General features: G+C 40.4%; 1 protein-coding gene across 1 annotated transcript in view; it reads right to left on the bottom strand.

Moving 5' to 3' along the window:
* LOC103482397 (uncharacterized) overlaps positions 1-20,588 on the bottom strand; it is an 88,626-nt gene extending 68,038 nt beyond the window's left edge. Inside the window, exons 1-7 of the mRNA XM_017301764.1 lie at positions 20,504-20,588; positions 19,511-19,757; positions 18,958-19,064; positions 17,915-18,246; positions 17,673-17,831; positions 13,364-13,441; positions 11,871-12,633 (exon numbers count right to left, since the gene is read on the bottom strand). Of these exons, the coding sequence (XP_017157253.1) occupies positions 11,871-12,633; positions 13,364-13,441; positions 17,673-17,831; positions 17,915-18,246; positions 18,958-19,064; positions 19,511-19,757; positions 20,504-20,588 (1,771 nt within the window). The remainder of the gene's footprint in view (positions 1-11,870; positions 12,634-13,363; positions 13,442-17,672; positions 17,832-17,914; positions 18,247-18,957; positions 19,065-19,510; positions 19,758-20,503) is intronic.
* Positions 20,589-24,722: the final 4,134 nt, after the last annotated feature.

Genomic DNA, 24,722 nt, shown 5'->3' with positions numbered 1-24,722 from the left:
AACAATATGAAATGAGAATAAAGTTATTCATTAACTGATTAAGTCGTGTTTTAGATTGTTCTTGAAAAACTAATCAGTCACGGCTGATTAGTGGGTGAACTCACGGCTACACAGTGAACCCATTGATTCTTTACAGCAGGCAGCCGCTCCTCTCTCTTGCAGGTACTGCGTACGTCCGCTAAATCTTTTAGGGCTACGCAGTACCCTGCCGTACCCCCTTACTTTCACCCCTGCATATCTCTTTTTACACTTTCACCAAACACAAAGTCGCAAAGGATCTTCTTTAGAAATACTTAATGGTGTCAAACGTTGACCGCAGCTCTCAGCTGTTGTGTGTGAACTGGGGAGGATGAGAACAGCAGTCTACGCTGATTTAGATACATTTTGTTGTCAAAATGTTGATTCATTTGATGGTGTTGTGTAAAACAAACACAAAAAACTGCTCCTGAAACTGCTGCAGAAAACAATGCTCAGCTTTAACCACACTCCAGCATATCTGACAAACTGGCTAAACAGAGCTAAACATATGAGCTAGGCCATTCTTTAGATATCTAGATATCTATATCTGAAACTTCAACGATTTCTCACTCACATAAAGCACCAGGCAGCCAGTGGCAGCTCTAGGCAGAAGATTCATGCAGCTTGCGTCTGCTGCAAAGTGAACATGAACTCTTAAAATATCTGCGGTTTTGGTACTATTCTAATGACAAATTCATTTGAAAACAAAAACATTTTGTTGGTACATTTTATTTTCACAGCTAAAAACAGATCAGGTTCAGAATATACACAATGGCTCCACTGTTCCCTTTTCTTTTTTAAGTCCACTGTGAAAACATCACTTTGCTTTTGACACCATTTATGTTCTTTATCTGTTTTTATTGCACGGCTGGCCTTACCCAAGAATATTATCTTATTTATAAGATAATATCAGCTTTTAGGCTTTCATTTTCTTCCTTCTTCATTTATTCTTCTGTGCAGCTCTTTAGTCCTGTGTGATGTTTTAAAGTACTTTCTAAATGAAGCTAGATTAGATTGGATTGGACCTAAGTATCTACATGGGACCCATCATGGGAGTTGTTCAGATTCAAAGAATTGAGATTCGTCTGTCATGTTTTCCTTTGAAACATTTGAACAGGTTTTCTGTAGTTGCAGCAGGATGTTTTGGGTGCAGTTTGGGGCTTTCAGGGAAAGAGGAGTTTTCATGGATGGTTAACTCTGTTCTTTAATTGAATGAATTATAAGCAGGAAATGCTTGTCATATTCCATTTTCCGTCTCTGTACAAACAGCCCACAGCAGAGTTGTTGGAGAGGATCTTAGAGATGAAAGAGGAGTGGAGGGGAGATGGAGAGGGTCGTCCGCTGAGGATCGGACTCCCCCATTCAATCTGTGCAATCTCCACAACAGCGAGAAATAGATTGCTTTTTAAATAGATTGCTTAGCTCCCTATCTTGGAGGCGCTGATGTGGATACGTTTCATAGCAGCCTTTGTTTAAACGAGCATATTTGACAGCAGAGGCACTTATCCTGCTAATAAAAGGTACAATACTGTTAGCGTTGCCATCATCTTCTCATTTGGACATTAAAAACAAATCTAAAAGAAGATGAAAAATACATGTTGGATTTATTAAGGTCAGCACCCACAGTACTCCTTAATAAATAGGAGAAATAAGCTGTAAGGTGGAAGCTGCCTTTTGGCCAACTGTTGTGTCATCAGGGAAGAAGAAATCAAAAGACATGTAGAATGTTGATCTTCTCAAACATCAGAGAGAGCAGAAATGCAGCAGATTTCCAGCTGATTAATAGCACAGTCAAAACACATCGTGTGTTTGAGCCGTGGGCTGGGAGGTAAGGTGAGGGTGGAGAGCAGGGAGCCAGACTTCTAATCCTGCTTCAGAGAGAAGACAGGAGCAGTTTGGGTGCAGGGAAGCTTCCTCTCACTCAGCCTTTATTAAACCAACACACAGATGATTCAGCAGCACAACAGCAGTGTAAAATATCTTTGATTAACATTTTGCATCAATGAAAACTGTAAACAAAATCAGTTCTTTAATTAAAGGGAATTTAGCATCTATGAAAGAAGATTGATTATCTCAGCCCTTGTTTGGACTTGATGAGTTCAAAATTAAAGCATAAAAGTATTTCAAAAATCACATCATCTTTAACTTGCCAAATACAAATATGATTAAAAATTATTTATGTCACAAATTAATCACAGCATTTTAACTCTTATAAAAATAAAATGAACTTTCACATTTCATCAGAATGATCAGAAATATTTGGCCTCTTTTTAATGTTGAACGATTTTAATGTTGCCATCATCTTCCCATTTGGACATTAAAACAAATCTAAAAGAAGATGAAAAATACATCTTCTCTTACAAGATGTATTTTTTAGAAATAGGGAGTTTCTAAAAATCTCCATATTTATAAACTATTAACATATATGTTAACAGTTTCTAAATACGTTGAATGGAAACACCCGATGCAAATACATTTAAAGATTCAAACAGAACAAGTGAAAGAACAAGTAATAAATAATTTATTATTTGCTCATGCTAAATAAATTTGACTGGACTTAACATACCTCACCTTACAAAGCAGAATGTGACTTTAACTGGGCCGGATGGTTTAACCAGGGTTGTGTTTGGAGTATGGATTCAGGTCACAGACTTTCAGCTCCATTTGCTTATATTGATTAAATTAAATTTAAAATCCTTTATGATAATAATATGATGTCATTTGGCTACAATGTACAAGAAAAACTCAAGCCAGTTGTAAAAGGTATTTAATTATCGTGAAAATCACATAATTTTTATAATAGTATATCTCCATTATTATTTAAAAAATCTCCATCTTCTAAATATGTTGAATGGAAACACCCAATTTTTTCTTACTGAAATAAAACATTAGAGTTAAGACAAGCTTTTTCCAGGAACAAGAATGTTCGATTACAGTTTGAATTGCTGTTTTCTGCTAAATAACTTTGCAGGTAAAATGTGGAAAATTGCTTAGTTCTCTTTTTTTCTTTATTAAAACAGAAAAAGTCAACTGAAGACGGTGTGTTCTGTAATGAAGGAAAATATCACCCAACCTCCATGGAGCACTGATATGTTTTTAATGGTTTACAGAGAAAACAATGAAGCTCAGAGGAGGGACATTTATTAAACCCTGAATCCCAGAAACAGGTTAGAGAAAATACTTCCTTTCCTTTTTTGCCCTAAAGACCATATTCAACAAAAAGCTAAATATGAATGGTTTTAAAAGCTCAACAAATTTTTTTATATTCTAGCATTTACTCCTCACAGAAGCTTTTGGATTAACCCTTTCATGCATGAATTAAGATCATGATTGATTTTTTTTAATCTAAAAAAAATCAATCATAAATAATTCATAAATAAATATTCTATTTATATTTCTTTTCATAAATAAATAGAATAATTTAAAAAAGACATCCACCACAATGCTGAAAGGTTAGTGTTTTTTCAAATTGCTGGGTTACTTCACCACAGTTTTTTTTTTAATTTATTCTTTTTTTTAACGTCCCTCTGAGGGGGTTGTGGCGTTCCGGGTCAGCTGAGTTTGATGGGCAGGTCCTCTCTGAACTTGCGGAGGAACTTGCTGAGGATGTGGTTCATGGACCAGAGAAGGGGCAGGCGGTGAGGCTGCATGGTGGGCAGGATTTTTTACCAAATTATTTTAGATTTTCTTAAGGCATAAAAAAAAGTAGGAACATTTTTTATTTTTACTTTTATTTTATTTTTTTTAGGTGATCAATTGTAATTTTCTCCAAATACAAAGTCGTTATTTGAAAAATCCATCAGTAGTATTTGTTCTTTAGGGGTTATCTGATGTCACAATATTTTTTTTACCTGCAAGATTTAACTACAGTAGACGAAGGGTCAGGGTCGGTTGGCATGCTTTTTTGACTGTCGGCCATATTGGATTTAACAAAAATAATTTCTTGCATTTGCAACTGATGGCCAGTAGTTGATGATGTATTTTATGATGCATTAGTGTCCACTTTAATGGTCTGTATGCATTTATAGCATAAAAATCCACAAGAAGCACAAGAAAATGGCTTTTAGATTGCTGTCCACTGTAGTGACCACTATGCATGAAAGGGTTAAAAAATACATCACTTAATAGTGTGAGATAATTCTCTCCTAAAACAAAGAAAAGGTCATTTATTTTTATACATTTGCATTCACTGTAAGATCAGACATTTTTTGTAATTTCATATCAAAAATATTTGTTTTACTCTTCCTTATTTAAAAAAGTTTCTGGGTTTGTTCTCCTACAAAACAATCCAGTCAGAAAACAAAGCAAAACAATGCATAATTAATCAAGCTGAAAATTTCCTGTGGCAGATTTGCCGAATCAGCCTAGATTCTGTCCTTCCCATCATTACTGTCAATTTCTCTTAATAGTGTTCTTAATAAGTAATGAGTGGCCTGAAACTGGCTCCAAAGCCTCTGTCAGCCTTTAAACTCCACCTTTGTTAGATTAATAATGAGAAAAAAATTAGCTTACATAATCTATCAGAAGAATTTTATGACAGCATAAAGAACTGTCAGTTTCCTATCTTTCTTTCTTTTTTCTTTATATATGCTATAGTACTTATTTTTTTAGACAAACATTTCATTTATGACACACATAGTCAAATACAACCCCCCAAAAATCTTAGTGAATTGTTGTCAGCGCTGTCTGTTATGTTAATGAATGTGATTTTAACAGGATTTACATCAGATAAAATGTATTAAGATGCTGCGGGTGTTTGGAGCCTCATTTCAACAGGATGTAATTTGGTAATCTGAGCCTCTGACAGCAGATCTTCTATTGATTGCAAATTAAAAAACCGGGAGGTGTATCTCTTTTTTTTTCTAGCATTTTCAAATTAATATAGTTAATATAGCCGAGAAAATCATAATTGCCTTTTGAAAGAATAAATTCAGCAATTGTTTTAAATTCACAGGAGATTGTAATATCTGCTGGCAAAGCAGAAAAAAAAATTCTTAGTGTAATTTAAACTCAAACCTACAAACACTTTAATTTCTTGGAGCAACATTTATTTATATATGTTTAGATATGTTAACATTTAACATAACTGAAATCTTTGAGGACCAGACTGAAAGAAATCTTTAAAAAGTAACCATCAGAAAAGCAGGGGGAACAATTTATTAAAATTTTATTGAGGATGTCCACACAAAAATTGAAAACCTTTCTAAATACAAATACAAAAAATATATTATTCAGATAACATCTGATATAAAAATCGGAATTAGTCGTAATTAATTTTAGCACATGTGAAGTTTGAAATCTTATCCCAGATTTCTTTTAAATGTATGAAATAACTGTAAGACTCTTGAGCCTGTTAACAGCTTAACCCTGATACTCATCCTCTGTTTTTACCAATCAAACTTGGTGAAAAATGGAAACGGGGTTCTTGCCTTTAGCTTTTGGTTTGTTTAAGGGTTTTTGGTGACAGGCGCTACAGTAAGATCCAAAGGTTTTCTATAATAAAGAGCAAACGTTTGGCAGCTGCTTGAAGAGGTGGCTAAGCCCTCATTTTTTTCCACTTAGTGATTGAAAGCTTCACATTTGGAAAATAATTGTTCAGATTTTTTTTTATTTACAGCCATGTGTTCTTGACAGAGATACAAGGGATAAAATCATCCACATATGGTTGAAATGATTAGAATGCATGCAGCAGTCATCCTGGGTTATCTTCATAACAATCATCATAATCATCATCATCTCCAGCAGTATTTAAACACAACCACAGCAAGTCTCTGCCAGCAAAGAGAATAAACAGCACTGCCTCCATCAGCAACTTCTAAACTTGCTGATTTATCAGAGCCTGGGAAAAATTGTCCATTGTGCTTGAAATGATGCATCAACAGAGTGTTTTACAGTATGGCAGCACTTTACAACAGTTTAACAACAAGCAGAGACGCTCAAACACAGCCTGGCACTCAGAGTGACACTAGCATAGCACTTCATAACACATCCATTTTAATCCAAAGCTTTTTGGTGTGCGTGTGTGTGTTATTGTAAAATCCCATGTTGTCAGTAATTCACAGTCCAGTTCTTATTAGTGTGTTGACACCTCCTGCCTGTGTTATTATTGCAGTTTGACTTTAATGTGAATCCGTCTCATCCCTGTGTGGTCAGCCCAGGCCGGCTGCTCAGGGAGTGAGAGCATGAACGCAGAAGACGTGGTTGTCGTAGCAGCAGTGACGTCAGTCAGCGGAGGCCCGTTAGCAGCAACAGTAGAAAACAAACTCACAGAAATTCAAACACACAGGAAACAGTGTGAAGATGTTCACGCCATGTCATTCCTGACAACACACACAACACAGGAAACATCTCTGCTGCCTTTTTTATTTGATTCAATTTTTTTTGTTTCGATTTATTCAATTGTTTCATTTTTATCACCTCCCACAGAAAGTTTAACACACCTCTTTGTTTTTTTCCGCTTGAGGGAAAAAAATTGTACAGTAATTATAAGCAAAGCTCAGAGCTAAACATATAATTGTGCTGTTTGAATAATTTAAAGCTGTAATGACAGGGATGATTTATGTAATTAGAACCACAAGCATGTCAGACAGGCTTTGTTGTTAGCGGCAGGATCGGCCCCTCCCTGGGAAATATTTCTGAAGGAAAAGTCGGCACGACGCAGACTCATCCCATATTCCACAGCTTTACGGAACCTTCCCATGAAATGATTTACACTAAAATAGACGCTTCAGTATAGAAATCTGCTTTGCTTGATCATGGGAGGTGACATATGTGAGGGCATGGGTCTATGAGTCAAGTTGATCCTATTAGGTGTTTAAATGGATTTTACATGGGTGTTAAGGTTGAGAATGCACTGTGAGACAAGGAGAGGGGAATCCATATTCATGCTGCATCGTCCCGACAACACGGAAAAGGCTGCTTATAGACCCTATGAGTCAGGCCCAATTGTTTATCTAGACACCTCTCTCCTCAATGCATAAATTGAGCTGTCGACTGCTCATGGTGGACATTTTGTTTTCTCGGCTGTATGCGTGTGAGAGAGGGGCTGAACAGCATTACATGGCGCTGTGCTAAATGGCATTTGAGCTGTCATTTGCATGAAAAAGGGGTGAAAAGAGAGAAAGTAGGAGACAGCTTGGCTGAGCTCGGCCCCAAAAACATTGACTACATGCTCTCAGATAAACGGAGGTTTCACTCTGAAACCAGAGCTAACAGAATGTCACCCAATAATACCTACATGTTGTCTGCTCATTTGAACCCAGAGGAGAGTGACACTTTTTAATGTACACTTTAGTATTGTCATTATCTAGATTATATAAAACCATCAGGAGATTTTTAAGCATAAACACATATTTATTACTGTTAGTTATTACTAACAGAAGACTGATTGTTTTACATCTTTTTTCTTTAGCATATTTTCACAAATCAGCTCAACCGTCTTCAAATCTTTCTGTCCAAATGAAGTGAAGTTTTTCTAATTTATAGCATTTTAGTTCCTGAAATTAAACTGACTTATTTTAATCCAGATCCAGGTCATGTTCTGGTTTTGGAACTTTATTGGCTGCTGCTCATAAAATGACACAAGATGTATTTTAGAGCTGATCCTGTAGATCAGGAGCCCAGCTGAACTCCTTCAGTCACTATTCTACTTTTCCAGTCCTTTCTCCAGCACACCTGAATCAAGTGGATACATTTCCTCATCTGCCTGCCAATCGGCTGTTCAGGGGCCGGGTAACAAGCCATTCATGTGATGGATTGAAGAAAGGATCGTCTAAGGGCCCTAAACGTGTCACTCATACTATGCCCTGCAGTTGCTGTAGAACTTTATTAATCCACTTTAGGAAACTGTCTTTAAACTGAACTATTTGACTGAAAAGATCAGGCTGATATTCTTGTTGTGTTTTCTGCTAATGTGGAGGTTTATAGTGAAAGTCACTTTTACGTAAAAGTGATCCCTTTACTTATCCACATGAGAACACATGTTTTTCATGCTTTATGTTAAGTGCCACAACAACAACAAAAAATTTATAAATATCCTATCTGAGGCATATTTTGCAGGCCAAAGCAATGCAAAATATGTTTCTGATGATACAGAGGAGCCTGAAGATCAGCCTGATTTTTAGTAAGAAATGGGAAAAGTTTCCAATGATCTATGCTGAAATTAACTGGTGGAAAGACATATGGGTCGCAATTCCGACATTTGTCAAGTTTGATTGGGATCTAAGAAATAAAATCAGACAATTTGTAAATGTCACTAGAACCTTTAGAAATACCAGCAGGTCCATTTAGGCCTGCTGTCCAAACAGGGACTCACCCGGTCTGAAAATGATATATTTGTATTTGAATACTCTCTTCTTTATTACTTTTTTGTTTTACACAAAATTAAGTGCAAGGACCCACTCATCTCTTTTAGCTTTGTTCTGTTTTCCCCTCTCTCTTTGCGGTTCTGTTCAGAATGTGGGTGTAGTATGACTGAATGAAAGGTTTAATGGGAAGCACCAGACAAATCCATTCTTGTTTTAAGTAGTTCACTGCTGTAGAGTCTTCTCCCTAATAAAGTTGATTTGAGCTTGTCTGATTTAAAAAATAAAACATAATCCTAGAATTGATTTTTTTAATTGTCTTTTTCTGTGTATATTAATGAACTGGATTAAAGTGCAGCTCCAAACATAACCCTGCTGTACTACCTACCAGTATAATCAAGTGTTAAAAATTGTGAAATGTCATGAATGTGGATGTTGGTTCTTTTTGAGGTTGTAGTAAAAACTAACTGCCTGTTGCATGGCAGACCAGAAAGCCACCACAAGAGCGTTATGATTGTTGTAGTTCCAGAATTTGACAAAAAGAGCCTCTCAGCATTAAAATCAGTAAGGAGAAGAATGTTTTTCCCCATTTTTTATGTGGCCGGGGCCAAGATTACATGTTCTACTGTTGTGGAAATCTGGACATGCAGATACATGCACAAGATGCCATGCATTTTGGAAAGAGACCTTTGCTCATGCAGAAGGAGCTACACACCCATGGTTTGCTCTAACGTGAATCAAAAAGATGGTTTTTGCTTTGCAAGATTGATCTCAAGGCAACAGTTTTCACAGACTGACACACACAAAAGCGCATTATGCTGTCCATCACCATGGAGACACAGACACACTGACAAATGTATGGGGGATAGACCTAAGCAAATTTTCAGCCTCTTACGGAAACTAGCAGACAGGAAATGAAGGTGAAAAGAACATTGCAGTTTATTTTCCTTTCTTTCTGAAAGGTGCTGTATGCGGTTGCGGCTCACCTAGCCTGACAGACCTTGGCGTCTTAGTGGGTTTGGAAGGTGAGGCAGGATGAGGTGGGGTGGGTGGGTGTCTGGGGCTTTGGGGTGTTGCTGGTGTTTGGCGAAGAGGGGACTCTCCTCAACTACGCGTATTCTTAAGCAATAACAACGTGATCCGTATTATCCACCCAAGAATACCCGTCACCGAAGAGAGTCTTTCAGTAAACACAGGGAGAAAAGCCAGAAACCATGTGAGCAGCGCCACTGCCTTTGCATCATCATCATCATCATCATCATCATCATCATCATCATCATCATCATCATCATCATCATCACCACCACCATGGTCACCGCCTCCACCATCAGCAGCCCCCCTTCATGCTCCAGAGGCAAACAGACACATGTAGATATAGAAAAAGTGGGGCAGTTGCATTGATTGAAGACACCTTGCTGTAGTGTGAGGCAAGGCTCCATCAATGGCTCCTCTGCACAGGAGAAAATTCATAACGGAGGCATTTACAGTCTGAGCCAGCGGCATGTTTCAAAGGAGAAACAGAAAAAGAACAAAACGATGTGTGCCTGAATGCTAAAGTTGACTAGATTTTTTTTTTCATTCTGTGCGCAGACTTTAGGGGGGTGGGAGGAGGATGAAGAGAGTGTGGCGTAACCTGGAACCCCATGGCCAGCCTCCTACCTGGGCCATGACCGTGCAGCTTGGCCCCTGCTTCCTGGAAGGCCTGATCCAGCGGCGCCATCAGGGTTTGCTTCTGCTGCTCAGATCTGTCTGGGGTTATGAAATCTGATGAAAAGGATTGGCTTCACGGAGAAAGAAGGTGGCGGTAGATGGTGTGGCTGTGGGGGTGGGCATGCACATGCAGGGATGACGGAGGGTTAGGAAGGTCAGATGAGAGCTGCTGTGGTGTGACAATAGCTCTGTACTCTCCATTAATAACACCAGCAACTCCAGCCTCCCTCCCCACCCTGCACCACAATGGAAGAAATCAACACAAAGATTATGCCACAGGAAGGAGGGCAAAGCTCATACAGGGAACTAATTTGTTTGATTATACACTTTTTTTCTTTGTTTGTGGCTCACCCATCTACTCTCATGCTTCCCTCTGGCTAATTACTATTGAGCTGCAGGATTTTACAGGAAAGCACATTCTTCCTTATTTAAAATTCATGAACAATTGTTTTCTTTAATATTTCCAATGATAAAATGACTCTAATTTTATTATAAATACTATCTCTGCACTCTATCTTTATTTTGAAATTAAAACAATGAGTTTTAACGCCTCAGTAAGGTCATGAATAATGCATGAAAAGTTCAAGCAAATTTATTCTATCCTATTCTAATTGAACCAACCAGCTGAATACGAAGTGTACGCTCCAGCTGAGCTGATCCAAAATCATTCCATTGATTTGTTGTCCCAAATCAATATTTACAATTACTATATGGATGGTTTAGTGGGAGGAATGAGCTTGTTGGTGTGTTTCCTCTGTCCCAAATTAGATTTTTTTTTTTTACACTGAGAGATTCAGTTTGTAGAAATAATTGAAATTAGTGTTTAAAAAAAACTCTGTTTCAGAAATTTTACTTTTAAATTGGATAAATTAACTTTAAAAAATTCTCTGGCAGCAAAGGGGCTGAAGTGGAATGGATGGACAAACTATGAAACATAATCACTGACCCAGGATGAGGGGGCAGGTCAGGGTCGGGCGGAGGCAAAGAGAGGGAAATAACAGATAAAGTGAGAAAGGTTGAGAAAAAGTGACACAAAATAGGAAATAAACAAAAAAGTCAAATGAGAAAATGTTGGGTTTTTTTGCCTTCTTTCACTCAGCTGCCTGGCCTGGCCCACTCCACCCCCAAAACACACATTCACACACACTAAGTACCCCCCGGGTTGGATAGTGCTGGGATTTACCACACACACACACACACACACACACACACACACACACACACACACACACACACACACACACACACACACACACACACACGCACACACACAGACAGGCAGTTAGCCGGGCCCAACCCAGGCCATCTGCAAGGTGGGGGGATGGAACCCGAGGGCTTCAGCTAGAGATCACTGCACACACACACACACACACACACACGCACACGCACACACACACACTTATGCACACAGGCCAGCCCAAGTATCATTGATTGTTCAGAGGAAGCCCCCCTTGAGACGCATCGCATTACTCTGTGAGCAGAGGCAACAGCTAAAATCAACACCTGGACTTTTCTCTTGCCTTCTCCTTCATTCAAGCTCACACACAGACACACACACCCCCGCACAAGCACGCACACAGGAAATAAACCCCTACAGGTTGTTGTAAATATAAGCCAGAAAAAAATCCCTGTTTCTTTTGCACAATCCTCCATTTACTCATTTTACTAAATGTGTATGAAGTAAAAACATTCAGAATAATATATTTGACAAAGAAAAGTAGTTCATTAGAGTAAAAGAAACTCTGTAATTCCCTAACAACCCTTCAAAGTCAGACTGAAGTGGTGGAGAAACAGAAAAAGAAAAGGTTTAGCCCCCAGTGTGCCGGCGTGGCCTCTTACCCTCGTCTCTGCTCCCATCTACCCGGGTGTTGCCTCCCCTCAGCTCCCCCAGCTCTCCAGATAGATCTCTTTTAAAATTCACTCCCCCTTCATTCCTTCTCCCCTCCTGCAGATGCCTTCCTGAGGGTCCACAGCTAACTGGGGGGTTGCGATCACCCTCCCCCTCCCATTTCCAGGAAGCTCTCCCAGAGGAGAAAGGAGTCGGAGGATCCAGCAGCGGAGCGGTGGTCCTGATGCTGCAGCTGCTGCTCACACAGAGGGATGAGTTGCTGCGAACGGATGCTGAACAAAAGATCTTCTCTTCTTTTACCTTCTCTCTCTCTCTCTCTCTCTCTCTCTCTCTCTCTCTCTCTCTCTCTTCTGTACCAACCACGGAAGAAGCCAGTTGTTGCTCCGCCACGGTAAAAGAACTGACAGCTGGCGAGGAGTTGGTGGAGCGAATGAGAGAGCAGAGAGCAGATGGATAGAAGAGAGGGAGAGAATGAAGGAGGGAGACTGTGTGGTGTGATGTAGCATCTGTGAGAGAGTGATAGAGAGGTGAGAGAGGGATACTGAGGTAGAGATGGCCAGGGGGTGGGAGGACGGACAAAGTGGGAAGAGGAGAGAGATGAGGATGGAAAGGTGGGGTAAGGCGGATGAAGGGAGAGATGAGAGAGAGAGGGAGAGGACAGGAGGAAATGAAGAAAGGAAAGATGTAGCTCTCCAAGATGTACCTCTGCTGAAAGCCGCCAGCCACCAGCAGTCTGACGGAGCCGTCTCCGTGCTGAGGAAATTCACACAATAATTAGATCTGAGCCTCTAACACACACTGGCACACGCACACTGACACACAAAGCACCAGTAATGGGGGATTAATTGATGTGGTGTTGTTTTTGCCAGAAGAACAAGCTCACTGAACATTTTGTTTAAAAAAAAAGGAGATGAGTGGAGCAGGAAGACAGGAAACGGCGCCGCTCTTCAGGCGTTCCAATCAAACAGAAAATATACGCTGAGGATGGAGGAAAATCAGATGCATTGACACACACACATGCACGGACACACACTCCAACATCAGCTGTGACTAGCGGGTGTAGACAACAAAAGCCGTTAAACACACATATCCACCAAAATGAAGACATTTATGTGGGCCAAGGTTCTAAACATTTCATATTTCTATTGTGGAAAAAAACTAAGCGATGGAGGGTAAGGCAGCGTTATGAGTCATAAAAGCTGTCTCTGAGGGAGGAGACGCTCATACTGGGGTTTGGAAGCACTGTTGATTCATAAAACCAAATTAAAATCTTAGGTTAATATTTCTTCAGGTTTCTATCACTTGCTTTTGTTTAATGATTTTATGAAAGTCATATTTGTCTGAGTTCATAAAATTATTAAAGCAACAATTAGTAATCCTTCTAAAATTATCTCACATTTGACAAATGTCTAATAAACAAGAATAAAAAATGACAAAAATTCTGACACATTTTCTATAGAGATGTAGAAGAAACTATTCACACCTTTACCAGCAGTTCTAAAGTCAGGATCTCCCACCTGTAGGTATCCATGCAACACAAAGGCACGTCTGACAGCAGTGTCTGCATGAGTTAAGACAGCTGTTGCTCTGCAGCAGCAAATCAGAGAGAGAGAGAGAGAGAGAGAGAGCGAGAGAAAGGAGGTTTATGAACAAATGACAGCAAGAGTAAAAATGAGAGCAATTTCCTCAGGGTCCGTTTAAGCTGCTCTTGAGCCCAACTGGCCGCTTAAGTCAGTCTTCTCAGGCTGAGCTAAATGTGACAGTAGAGAAAGAAGATTTCCGTCTTTAAGTACAGTCATTGTGCTCATTCCTCTTTTAGACAATAAGATATTATGAAACACACACAAACATCCAAACAACCTTTATATTAGTTTTCAATTTATTTCAGTTAGCTCTGCTGGAAGGACTAAAGCAAAAAAAACACTCTGACATATTTAATGTAACACAGTCTTATGGTTTTTATTTAATTTCTCATTTGCTCAACTTGATAAAGTTGACCTATGCCAACAAAGAAACAAACAGAACAACCCAAAGGAAGCTTCATTTCAGCAATCGTCTCGATGAGGCAACAGGAGCAGCTTCATGTCTGACACTTTTCTTTACACCTGTGAACCTCCAAGTCGTAGGAAATTCAAATTCTGCAGCAATCATGACTGCCTCTGAGGGAGAGTAGGAGGACAAAATAATCACCAACAGTTGCATCTAAAATGGGGACGCTTCCTTAATGTATAGTAGAGAAAGTCGTCTTGGGGGCTGACGCAGAGCAGCTGTGTTTCCTAGTGGTGCAGTGCCCTCTACTGGGAAAATGTTCACTCCTTCTGCTGCTGGCTCATTGTTCAGGGAAAGAAGAGGCTGCTTGAAGAGGTAAGAAAGAACAAATGAATAAAAAATGCAGGACAGCCATGCATCTGACTTCACATTCAATCACAGTGATGATGTGACAGAGGATTAAGAATGGGACAGAAAAAGACGGCCCAGTCTCATGTTGATGCCTTCTTTTGCCTAATTTAAAACCAATAAATTCAGGGGGTTTTAGATATTCATCTAATAAGGAAAATAATAGACTAATAGAAAAATATCTTAGCATAGCACTCCTATTTGTCCAGCATTCATGGCCCTAGAACAAGATAGACTCAAACGGAACTGCAGGAAGGACTGACAGCCAGTTCCACAAAAAGCAATGAAATGGCTCTGAAGGGCTGCAAGGCCAAACATTAGTACAACATGTGCAGCAACTGTAATAGAGTCAGACAGAAACAGGAAAAAGAAAAATCTATAAGCCATTAGAAGCCAATTAATCCCATAATGTTGTGTGCAGAATAGAAGCCCAGAAAAAGATGTATTTTCTTTTAGTTGTTGATCAAATAAAGTCTAACCACTGTAAGAGATTCTCTAAAAATATGATAAATATTCTTCACAAGCCAATGCTCCAGAATCCACTACTCCAGGGCCACCAAATTATTATACAGATATATTACAGATCTTTAAAGTAAGATCTGTAATAATAACACATAAGTGTAATAATATGCAAAAGAAAGGTTTGAAATATCAAATTACATTAGCTTTACACTCCAGTTTATTTAAAAATATTCAAATCACTGGCAGATTTAGAGTAAGAACTGACAGAATTCATTCAACCTAGAAATTTGCTTCTATATGGAAATGAGGCAGGCCTAAAATAGTTTCTGGTTTCATTCCTTTTAAAAACAATGGCATGTACAGTATAGTGAATTTGAAGTGTGGTTTTCTCACCAAAGCTTAAGCAAGATGCATAGATATAATATGTTGTCTTTATCTTAATATGTTTTCAGAGTCATGTCAGTATCCATAAATTCAATTTGTTTTTCTTATCGTCTGAGTCAGACGACTGCAGTTCAGCAAAAGCCATCAACTGAAATCAGGTGTGTTAAAGCAGGGAAAGCTTTAAAACATGCAGGACCGTGAGCATTGAGGACCAGGATTGGAACCACTTTGAGCAGTTTTTTTAATAAAATGTGCTGAACAAATAAACTTGAATTGACCCTGAAGTTTGGAAACATCCCCTGCTGTCTCTAAACTTGATCTTTAGCTGCTTCTGTATACACCTCAATAACTCTCTGTCTCTCGTCCTGAAGGCTCTTTTTTTCTTGATGGGTGGTCTAAGGTTTTTTATTAGCAAAGCGTCTCATTGCTCTGATGGAGACAGTGACACCCAATTCACTGATTCTTTGATCTTCTCCATGTGGCTGGCAGTGAGCAACCCAGTCTGTGGGGTTTTTAGCTTTCTGTGACCATTTTCTCACAGTTCTCTTTGTGACATGTTGCCTCTGAACAAGGTTTGATATTATAACAGAGGAAAATTAAACTGTGATCTGTATTTTCCATAGGAGATTTTGCTTTGGAAATGTATGAAATCTATAAAATCTGTGATGGAAAACAATTATGTTAACAACAGTATTACTTTTGTCAGCAACAAGTAACCTAACAAATTACTTGTTCCATCATAACAACACCAGTTACTGACAACAGAATGCGACACAGCTTCAGCACACAGAGCACTGAAGCTGTCTTCATATGACCAGAAGCTAAGGGGCAAAAAGAATTATATTTGTGCTGCTAACTTGTTGAGGAAGAATATACTAGTCAGCATAAACCAATCAGAGGCAGACGTGGGCAGAAGCACAATAAGTACACATCAGCAGAGAGACGAATACCCTCAGCTGTGACCCACAGAATGGGGCAGAGACAACCCAGATAATCTTAGACATGTATAGAGATAATCTCAACTGCTAATTTGAAAATGTAACTAATAACTATAACTAATCAGATTTTAAAAGTAACTTGCCAATGAATCTAGAGTCTTGTTGTTTCTGGAAGAACAACTGACAAGCTGTTGAAATATTGGAACAGAGAGTGAGGTTTGATTAAAATGAGCAGAAATTCCCACAAACACATCAGGCCGTCTTGTCAGCAGGTTATCAACAACTGAACTGATGATATCACATGTTTGCATATACATTATATACATTTTGTATTTGCTTTTTTGTTGCTGCTGTAACCAATTTTACACAGGGGATAAATAGTCTGTCCGCCTGTCTATCTGACACCATCTATTGCCGAAAAGCATTGCTATAATGCACCTTCTTTTCATTTCCTGCTGTTCATTCTACTGTTTGTCTGATCATACAGTTATGATTTAGGAATTCTGGCAGAGATGTTGGAGTTGGGTATATAACCTGCAGCCATCTCTCAGTGAAACACCTGCATTTACTCTGGCTGAGTCCTTTTCGGGGCTTGAAGTTCATCCAACTTTTTAGCCAAAGATCTCAAGTTATCCGATTTATCTCAAGTTATCAAGTTATCTCTCTCTTCTCTTTGCTCCTACTCTGCATCCACAATGCCTCCTTTTCAACTCCTTTGGGATTTGTTGCTTCAGTCGTGGTATTATTTCAACTTTTGCAATGATAATCAACTAATGCCTGTTAAAAACCATTTTGTTGATATAGTTCCAAATCATAACAAATGTCCTATAGAAAATATTTTTGGATGTACAGCATCCAAAACCAGAGTAAATATTCATCCACAAATGACATTTTTATGCCAGAATTAAAGTTTTAAAAAAGAAAAAATCAAACTTTAAGAAATAGCTACTGCAACATGCTGTCACAATGAGTTGTGCAATTTTAGAACTTGAACTTGCTGGCTTCTATGGCAATCATGCTATTTCCTCCTCAAATCTCTTCTCATCCTCTGCAGCTCCTTCACCCTCACCCATCAGTAGTCTTCCAACAATGCTCTGTTCAGGAACCAAACGGATCTCACACACTTCCAGCTCAAGTTGTCTGTACCTCCATGGAACGCCACCAGGATCATTCCTTCCCCTCAACTCTGCCTCTTCATCTTCACAACAGTTAGCCTCCGCTACTGCAGCCAGTCACTTCCTCCTCTAATCGCCATTTCTCTGTACTTGACCTTTCCCTGAATTATACACAAATTTTTATTCTAAATGAACTCTTTATTTTTTCCTTCTGTGTCCTGCTCAAGGAGGTATCAGAGAACTTCTTAGATGCTGCATATTTCCTGTAAATCTGTGCAAGGGAGAAAATCCCATTTCATTATTGTGGGGGACAATAAACAGGGAAATGTTTAAGAGCAATTTTGGGGTCGGCAAAGTTACAGTGAAATATGATGTAAAATGTGGTTTAAAAAGTTTTTAATTTCTTCAAGCTGCAAGACCAAAAATAACTAGATAGTGGTAATGCTCACACATGTGTCTGTAAGCAAATTAATGAGACTGTTGGGCTCTGACTGACCTGTGCTGTACAGGGGTCACAGCAGCGGCAAAAGTCCTCCACGTCCCTCCTGCACCGGCCCCAGTAAAACCTCTGCTGGAGGTGGTGGAGTGTTTTTGTGACTCCAAAATGTCCAGACCCAGTTGCTCCATGCATGGCCTGCAGGCCTCCATGCATGGCCTGCAGGCCATGCATGGAGCAACTGGGTCTTCAAAAGTTTGAAAGATGTAGTTAACTACATCTTTCAAACCTTTGAAGACTACAATCTGCCATCGCTCCTCACCTGTGGCGGGGTCTTTCCATGCCCTTTGCAGCACCCCATCTTCCAGATGCAGAGCCTCAAACTTGGACCACAATCCTTTAGTTGCCAGCGAGAACCCAGCAACCTCCTCCCATGACAGCTTCAGTTGACTCTCCACCCACTGCAACACAGGCTGGATGTCAGGATCCTGTTCCTGTTGATGCCTCCAGCTGTCTGTGCCAACCGCCTGCATCTCCCTGCAGATTACGGAGTCACCCTGGCATGATCCTGGCTGGCTGCGTTGCAGCTGTTCCTCCTCCAGCCTCTCCCTCCGGTCACAGTAACTGCATCCCCCTGCAGCACAAGGGCGACGGGAGAGGGGATCGGCATTAGTGTGCTTAGCTCCAGCCCGATAGACAACTGAGAAGTTGTAGGACTGCAACTCTTCCAGCCACCGGGCCACCTGACCCTCAGGTTCTTTAAAAGACACCAGCCATTGGAGAGCAGCGTGGTCTGTCCTTATAGTGAAAGGCAGGCCACACAGGTAGTACTTAAAATGGCGCAGAGAAAGTACCACGCCAGCAGCTCCCGCCTTGTCACGCAGTAGCGCCTCTCTGCTTTGTTAAAGGCTCTGCTGAAATACCCTACCACTCTCTCTCCCTCCTCCCCTAACTGGAAAATGACCCCCCCCCAGCCCCTACATTACTTGCATCCATTTCAAGGATGAAGGGGAAAGAGGGGTCAGCAGGAGCAAGAACTGGGACCTCAGTCAGAGTTTGCTGCAGACAGTGAAATGCTCCCTGGCACTGTTCAGTCCACACGTAGTCTCGGTTCTTCTGGAGGAGTTGGAACAGGGGAGCCACTATACTTGAAAAACCCCGCACAAACCTCAGGTAATAAGAAGCCAGACCCAGGAAACTTTTAAGATCTCTCTGAGTTGTGGGGATTGGCCACTCTGCCACCATCTTTACCCAGTGGCCCAGAAATGTCACTTCTTGTTGTATGAAATGACATTTATCTGGGTGGAGTCTCAGGCCTGCTGCTCTAATTCTCTCCAGCACCGACAGAGTGAGCCCAGAGCCGTTGCAAAAGAGGTGACATGGACCAGTATGTCATCCAGGTACACCAGGCACTCTTGGCGAGGGATGTCAGCCAGCACCCGGTCCATCAGCCTGGAAAAGGTGGCAGGTGCATTGCACAGCCCAAATGAGAGCACTTTAACCTGCCAAAGTCTCCGTCCCGTGCAACAATCAGTCTTTGGTCTGGCACTTGTTGATAAGGCACCCACACTGGTAATAACCGCTCCGAAGGTCCAGAGACGAGAATCAGTTGGAGCCGGACACCAGGTCCAGTGACTCATCGACCCTAGGCAGTGGGTACGAGTCTCTCTGTCACCCCATCCAGCGGCCTGTAATCAGCACACAGACATCATCCTCCATTCTTTTTGGGCACCATGACAACAGCAGCTGCACAGGGGCTGTCTGAAGGTTTGATAATGCCAGCGTTCAACATGTCCAACACTGCCTTGTCACATGCTTCCTGACGGGCCGGAGGGAGCTGAAGGGGCCAACATTTTATCGGGGGTGCATCTCCCATCGGAATGTCATGTTCCACCAACTGAGTCCGACCCACCTGGTCTTCACTCAGAGCAAAGCTGTCCTTAAAGTCCATGAGCAGTTCTTGCTGCTGGGCATCCAAACCCCTGCAGTTCTCTGCCCAGATCTTCCGCACCATGGTAATCGATGCATCTTCTGTCTCATGAGGCACCCACACTGGGAGTATAGGGTTTGTAGGTGTGGGGGCCGTTGCGGCAGCAATCTGGTTGGTCTGAGGTGAGATGTGTTGAACAGCTGCAATCTGAGGTACTGTGTGACAGACCACAGGTCCCATCAGAACTGGATCAGAAACTGAAATCCAACTGGCACCCCACAGCCCTTAAAAAGTCCAACCCCAATATGCACATGTCCTGCACCTCTGCTACCCACACAGGATGGGTGATAGATTGGCCACCTACATTAACAGTCATTGTCCCCCTCCCCTTCATAGGTGCCATGCCCCCTGTGACTGTGCACAGCTGCACTGTAGTGGGCTGAATCTGAGTCCAGTCTGGCACCACATCAGGCCTCACTAGTGTTGCTGTAGAACCAGTGTCAATTAGGGTCATGGAGGGAATCCCTTCCACTGTGACTGGGACATAACAAAAATCCCCAACACACGTGTGGCCAACCACCGCAACCATGGTCACTTGGCCTTGGCTCAAATTCATTTCTGGGGGAGTCTGGGCCAGGGCCCCCTGTCGGTGCTGTCGGGCCCCGCCTGCTAGTGATGAAGGTGTGGAGGCTACCCCATGTCGTTTCCCTGCTTCTTGACTGCCTTAGGACAACGTCTGAGGAGATGCCCTGGTTGGCCACAGCCTCAACAGAGGACAGGGGCTACAGAGGAGTCCTGCGTCGACTGCAGCGACACTGCTCAAACTATTTCCACCAGCTCTGAGACCCAAGCAGGTTTCTCCTGGTTCAGCTCTGCCCCCTCTGCAGATCTGCATGCCAGTAGTTGTCCTCTCTGGTCATCTCCAGCTGCTACTCAGCTGGAGCAGCTGGAGAGTGCTTACTCTCCACTGCTAAATCCAAAGCGTCCTGCAGGGATTGGGGGTGCATCAGCTGGACCTGCACACGCAGCTCCGGAGGTGAGAGCATGTGTGCATACACTCTCTGTGTGAGGTTCGCAATGTTATTAGCCAAAACACGCAAGTGCTAACAGCACTCACTCGGCTCCATTGGTGATGGTTTACATCTGACACCAATGTAATGATGCCAGCACACCACAGATGTAGCTCCGCCAACAGGGTTTATTAGTAATTAGAAACGAGTCGCTATTTCTCAGGATGCAGCTCACACCTCCAACAAACCGTTACGCTCCCCAAACTAGCTTCCTGCTAACACCCCCGAACTCCCCCTTCTTCCGGTCCTGTCCTGTCGCTCCTCTGATCCCCCGCCCACATGACAGGTCTATCACATGTAAGTGGGAGTCAGTTTGCATGATTTTGTAAATTATAATAATTTAATGCAAAGTTGGCATTTTAATTGACTTTTAATGCAACTTTTAGATCAACTTTGCATTAAAAGTGTCATTATTTATCGAATGACACTTCATGACAACTGTCATAAACATTCATAAAGACTTCTTTATGTTCATGACAGGTGTTATGTCATATTTTTGACAGTGTCATGTCAGACTTATGCACACCCCTTCAAATAAAGGGTTACCAAATGTTCATAAAGAAAAACATTTTATGCAGACCGGAGGGCAGGTGTGTGCACATGTGCATGTGTGAGAGTCCGGGGGAAATCAACAATAAGCTCCATGTAGTCAGAAAAACTCTGGAATAAAACAGGAATAAGATATTATTCTGAGATATTTTAGTAATAATAATAATTGTGAATTTCAACAGAAAACGTAATAAGTACGGGAAAACAAATAAAACTGTTAGAAAACAGCTATTGATACCATTTAAAATATGTTATAAATGACTAGACACATCTTTAATAAATACTGTCAGGGGGAGGTTTAGCCAAATATGGAAATGTTCAACATATGATTGCCAGAATGTTATGTTGCTGTAGTAATTACTTCAAACTAACTTATTGCACTACAACCCTGTTAAGGTGTCCATACTTTATGTTAAATTATTATGTATAAGTACACGTGTATGGTAAACTTATTGTCAGTAAATCGGTTTTCAAAGAGTTAAGAATAAATCATATATTTTATATAATTTGCTTGTACTGGTGGGGTTTGTAATCGAAAGAAAAAAACAGTGGCTGGTGAAAAAAGTGTCTTACATTTTTTAATTTCCACCCCTGTCTTCATCTATATTCTCAATAAATCACATGGAATTTTGATATAACCACATGGCTGAAAGTAAGAGTAGGTGGACATAATGGGATATTTCCAACTTTATGTGTCTAAGCTATCCATACATTCACCACAATTGTTGACCTCTTTCAGCTGCCATAGCTTAGCCTGCCTGCACTTTTTTCTTCATTTGGTACAATTTCTTAACGGATCAGAAACAGTTCTAAGATAAGAGGACAGTCTCTAATGACACAGAGACTATCCTCTGCGTCATTAGACACACAGGATAGGTCTGTGTCTATCACTGACACTAATAGTGTCTACAACTACCCCACCAGGTTTACTGACACTGCTAGATTTCAGTGTCAGTAAATCAAAAACACATAAGGATGTGACCCAGAGCAATCCTCAGGACAGGCACCCAAACCGACAGCAAGCAGCAGTCATGTAGAATTTCATGACTGGAAATATTTTAGAATTTATGTAGTGTGCTTTTTTTTTTCTCCACCTTCTTCTTTTGTAGAGGGTGTTGCCTCCAGTGTCTGGCAGTTAATGGGCAAGAGGTGAAGCAAATACTGCATCAGGCACCAATTCATCACAATACAACAGAAAGATGTACACATACTGTAACATACACTGTTAAAGACAATCAGCAGGGAACAAGGAACTGGTTTTAAAGTTTTTATTCATGGAGCTAGGTGAGGATCATGGAGATAGTGGCACAGATAAGGTGGAGCAATTGAGGTTTTGGACCAACCCACCAGAGAAGATGTGGATGTGTCCTTACATCAGTGGCAGCGTCGTTTGGGTGGAGATTAATGATGGAACCAGGGAAGCAGAGGTAGGAGATGCAGATACAGGAGAGAGAGACCGGAAAGGAGCAACAGGAGTTGTGGAGAAGGCTGAGAGCTCTGGCTTAAGTGGTGGTGGCAAGCCATTGCTGCCAGAGCTGAGTGACAGTGCCACTCCGCCTCCTCCCAACAACTCCATTAAACCCAGGGAAGGGAGAAGAGGAGTCCAGTCCTCCAGTACCATGACACAATTCGTAGACACAGCAAGACACTGAAAAACCGAGCAGGGTTTGGCCTCTGCATCAATAAAGACCCTCATTGTCTGTTTTAAAAGTGCCAATTCTCTAGCAAAAAGCAAATTTGCTGCTTGATGATTTCAAGGAAGGATTGCTCTAAGCTAAAGTATCTTCCTCTATAACAAACATGGACTGTACATGCAGATTTTGCTAGTTTGTGCTGACCTTAATCACTATTGTCCAAATTTTCACAAACTGCTGGAAAATACAGCAGAAAGATAAACAGAGAGAAGAATGCTGCAGTGATTAGTAATGTTGGATTGTTTTCCAGACATGTAAATTGAAAAATTCCAGCTGGTGAGCATGAAGAATGGATTCTGCAGAGGAGGCTTGGCTGATATGTTTAGCAATTGTCCACACAAGCAAAATAATTCATTAGTAATAGGAATAGCTGCTCAAGAAGGAAGGGAGAAATTTCATTTAAGTGGAAAGAATATTGAGTCAACATTTCTTTCTTTGTTGTTTGATACCAGAGTGTGTACTCAAGCTTTATGAGAATTTTTTTTATTTGTGTTTGTGTGGGTGTGCATACTGGTCAGATACAATTGAAAATCTTTTCACCCCACACAATATCAGTATCATATAGGATAGGTTGAAAAATATAAAAACCACAAACAGAAGCAATCACTACAACTACAGCAAAAAAAAAACTCCAAGGAAAAGATGAGAATAAATATCAGCTAAAAACATCCATCCATCCGTTTTCTTGTTCCTTGGTGGGGTTGGGAGGGTTGCTGGTGCCTATCTCCAGCTAACGTTTCGGGCGAGGGGCGGACAGGTGTCCAGGGTGACCTGGACAGGTGACCAGGGTCACCTGGATTTTGTACTCTTATGATAATCAAGAGTAAAAACTTGAAGTTTTTACTATACATGCAAACTAATAGTCTGATGAGAACTTGCAAACTATTAGCTTCATGGAAACTGAATAGTAAATTCATTTAGGTAGTCTGAGACTCTTTCCAGAAGGAGAGAGTTTAAATTCACCATGAAGTGCATAATGAAGTGAGTGGAGAATGCTAAACTGTAAAAAAAAAAAAAAAAAAAAAAAAAAAAACGTAGATTTTACAGCAAAACGCCAGCAGCTGGGGTTGCCAAAATTCCACCGTAAAAAACAAAAAAACAATTACGGGTAAAAAATATTTTTTGTTTTACGGTGAAACGCCGGCAGTTTGCAAAAACAAGAAAATGTACTGGTACTTTTCTGCCAGTACATTTTCTGTTTTTTACGGAATTTCCGGGAGAATTTTTCTGTAATTTAACAGTTTGTTTTCCGTAATTTAAAAATTTTTCCATGTTAAATTTTAAACATAGAAAACTGTTAAATTACGGAAAAAATTTTGCTGGAAGTTCCGTAAAAAACAGTAAATGTACTGGCAGAAAATTACCAGGACATGTTTGGGTTTTTTTACGGAAAATTTTGAAATAAAATACTGTTACATTACAGGAAACCTCTGATGGAAATTCTGTAAAAAAAAAACAAACAAACAAAAAACAAACAGAAAATATCCAGGCAGAAAGTTACAGACATTTTCTGTATTTTTATTTTTTTACAGAATTTCCATCAAAATGTTTTCCATAATTTAACAGTTTTTCATGTTAGATTTACCAACATTTCTGTTAACCCAAAACTGAAATTCTGTCTTTTTACAGTATAAATTCTGATATAGTCAAAACTTTTTTTAAAACCTTTCACTTTTCCAAATATTTTTGTCTTCCAAACCATTGAAGTCTGTATTCTATAACATATATTAATCATACTGTCAAATATATTACAGTTAATGTATTTAATATATTCTTAACATAATTTTGAAACAAAACTAAACCAGTTGCACAGGCAGGCTGCGAAATGAGATGCAGGTGATCGGTATCAGCAACAAGAGCCAATGAT

Source organism: Poecilia reticulata, linkage group LG20 (assembly GCF_000633615.1).
Source record: "Poecilia reticulata strain Guanapo linkage group LG20, Guppy_female_1.0+MT, whole genome shotgun sequence".
In the NCBI taxonomy this organism is placed as follows: Eukaryota; Metazoa; Chordata; class Actinopteri; order Cyprinodontiformes; family Poeciliidae; genus Poecilia; species Poecilia reticulata.
The sequence above is the reverse complement of the archived record's forward strand: the minus strand, read 5'-3'. Positions and strand labels throughout refer to the sequence as shown.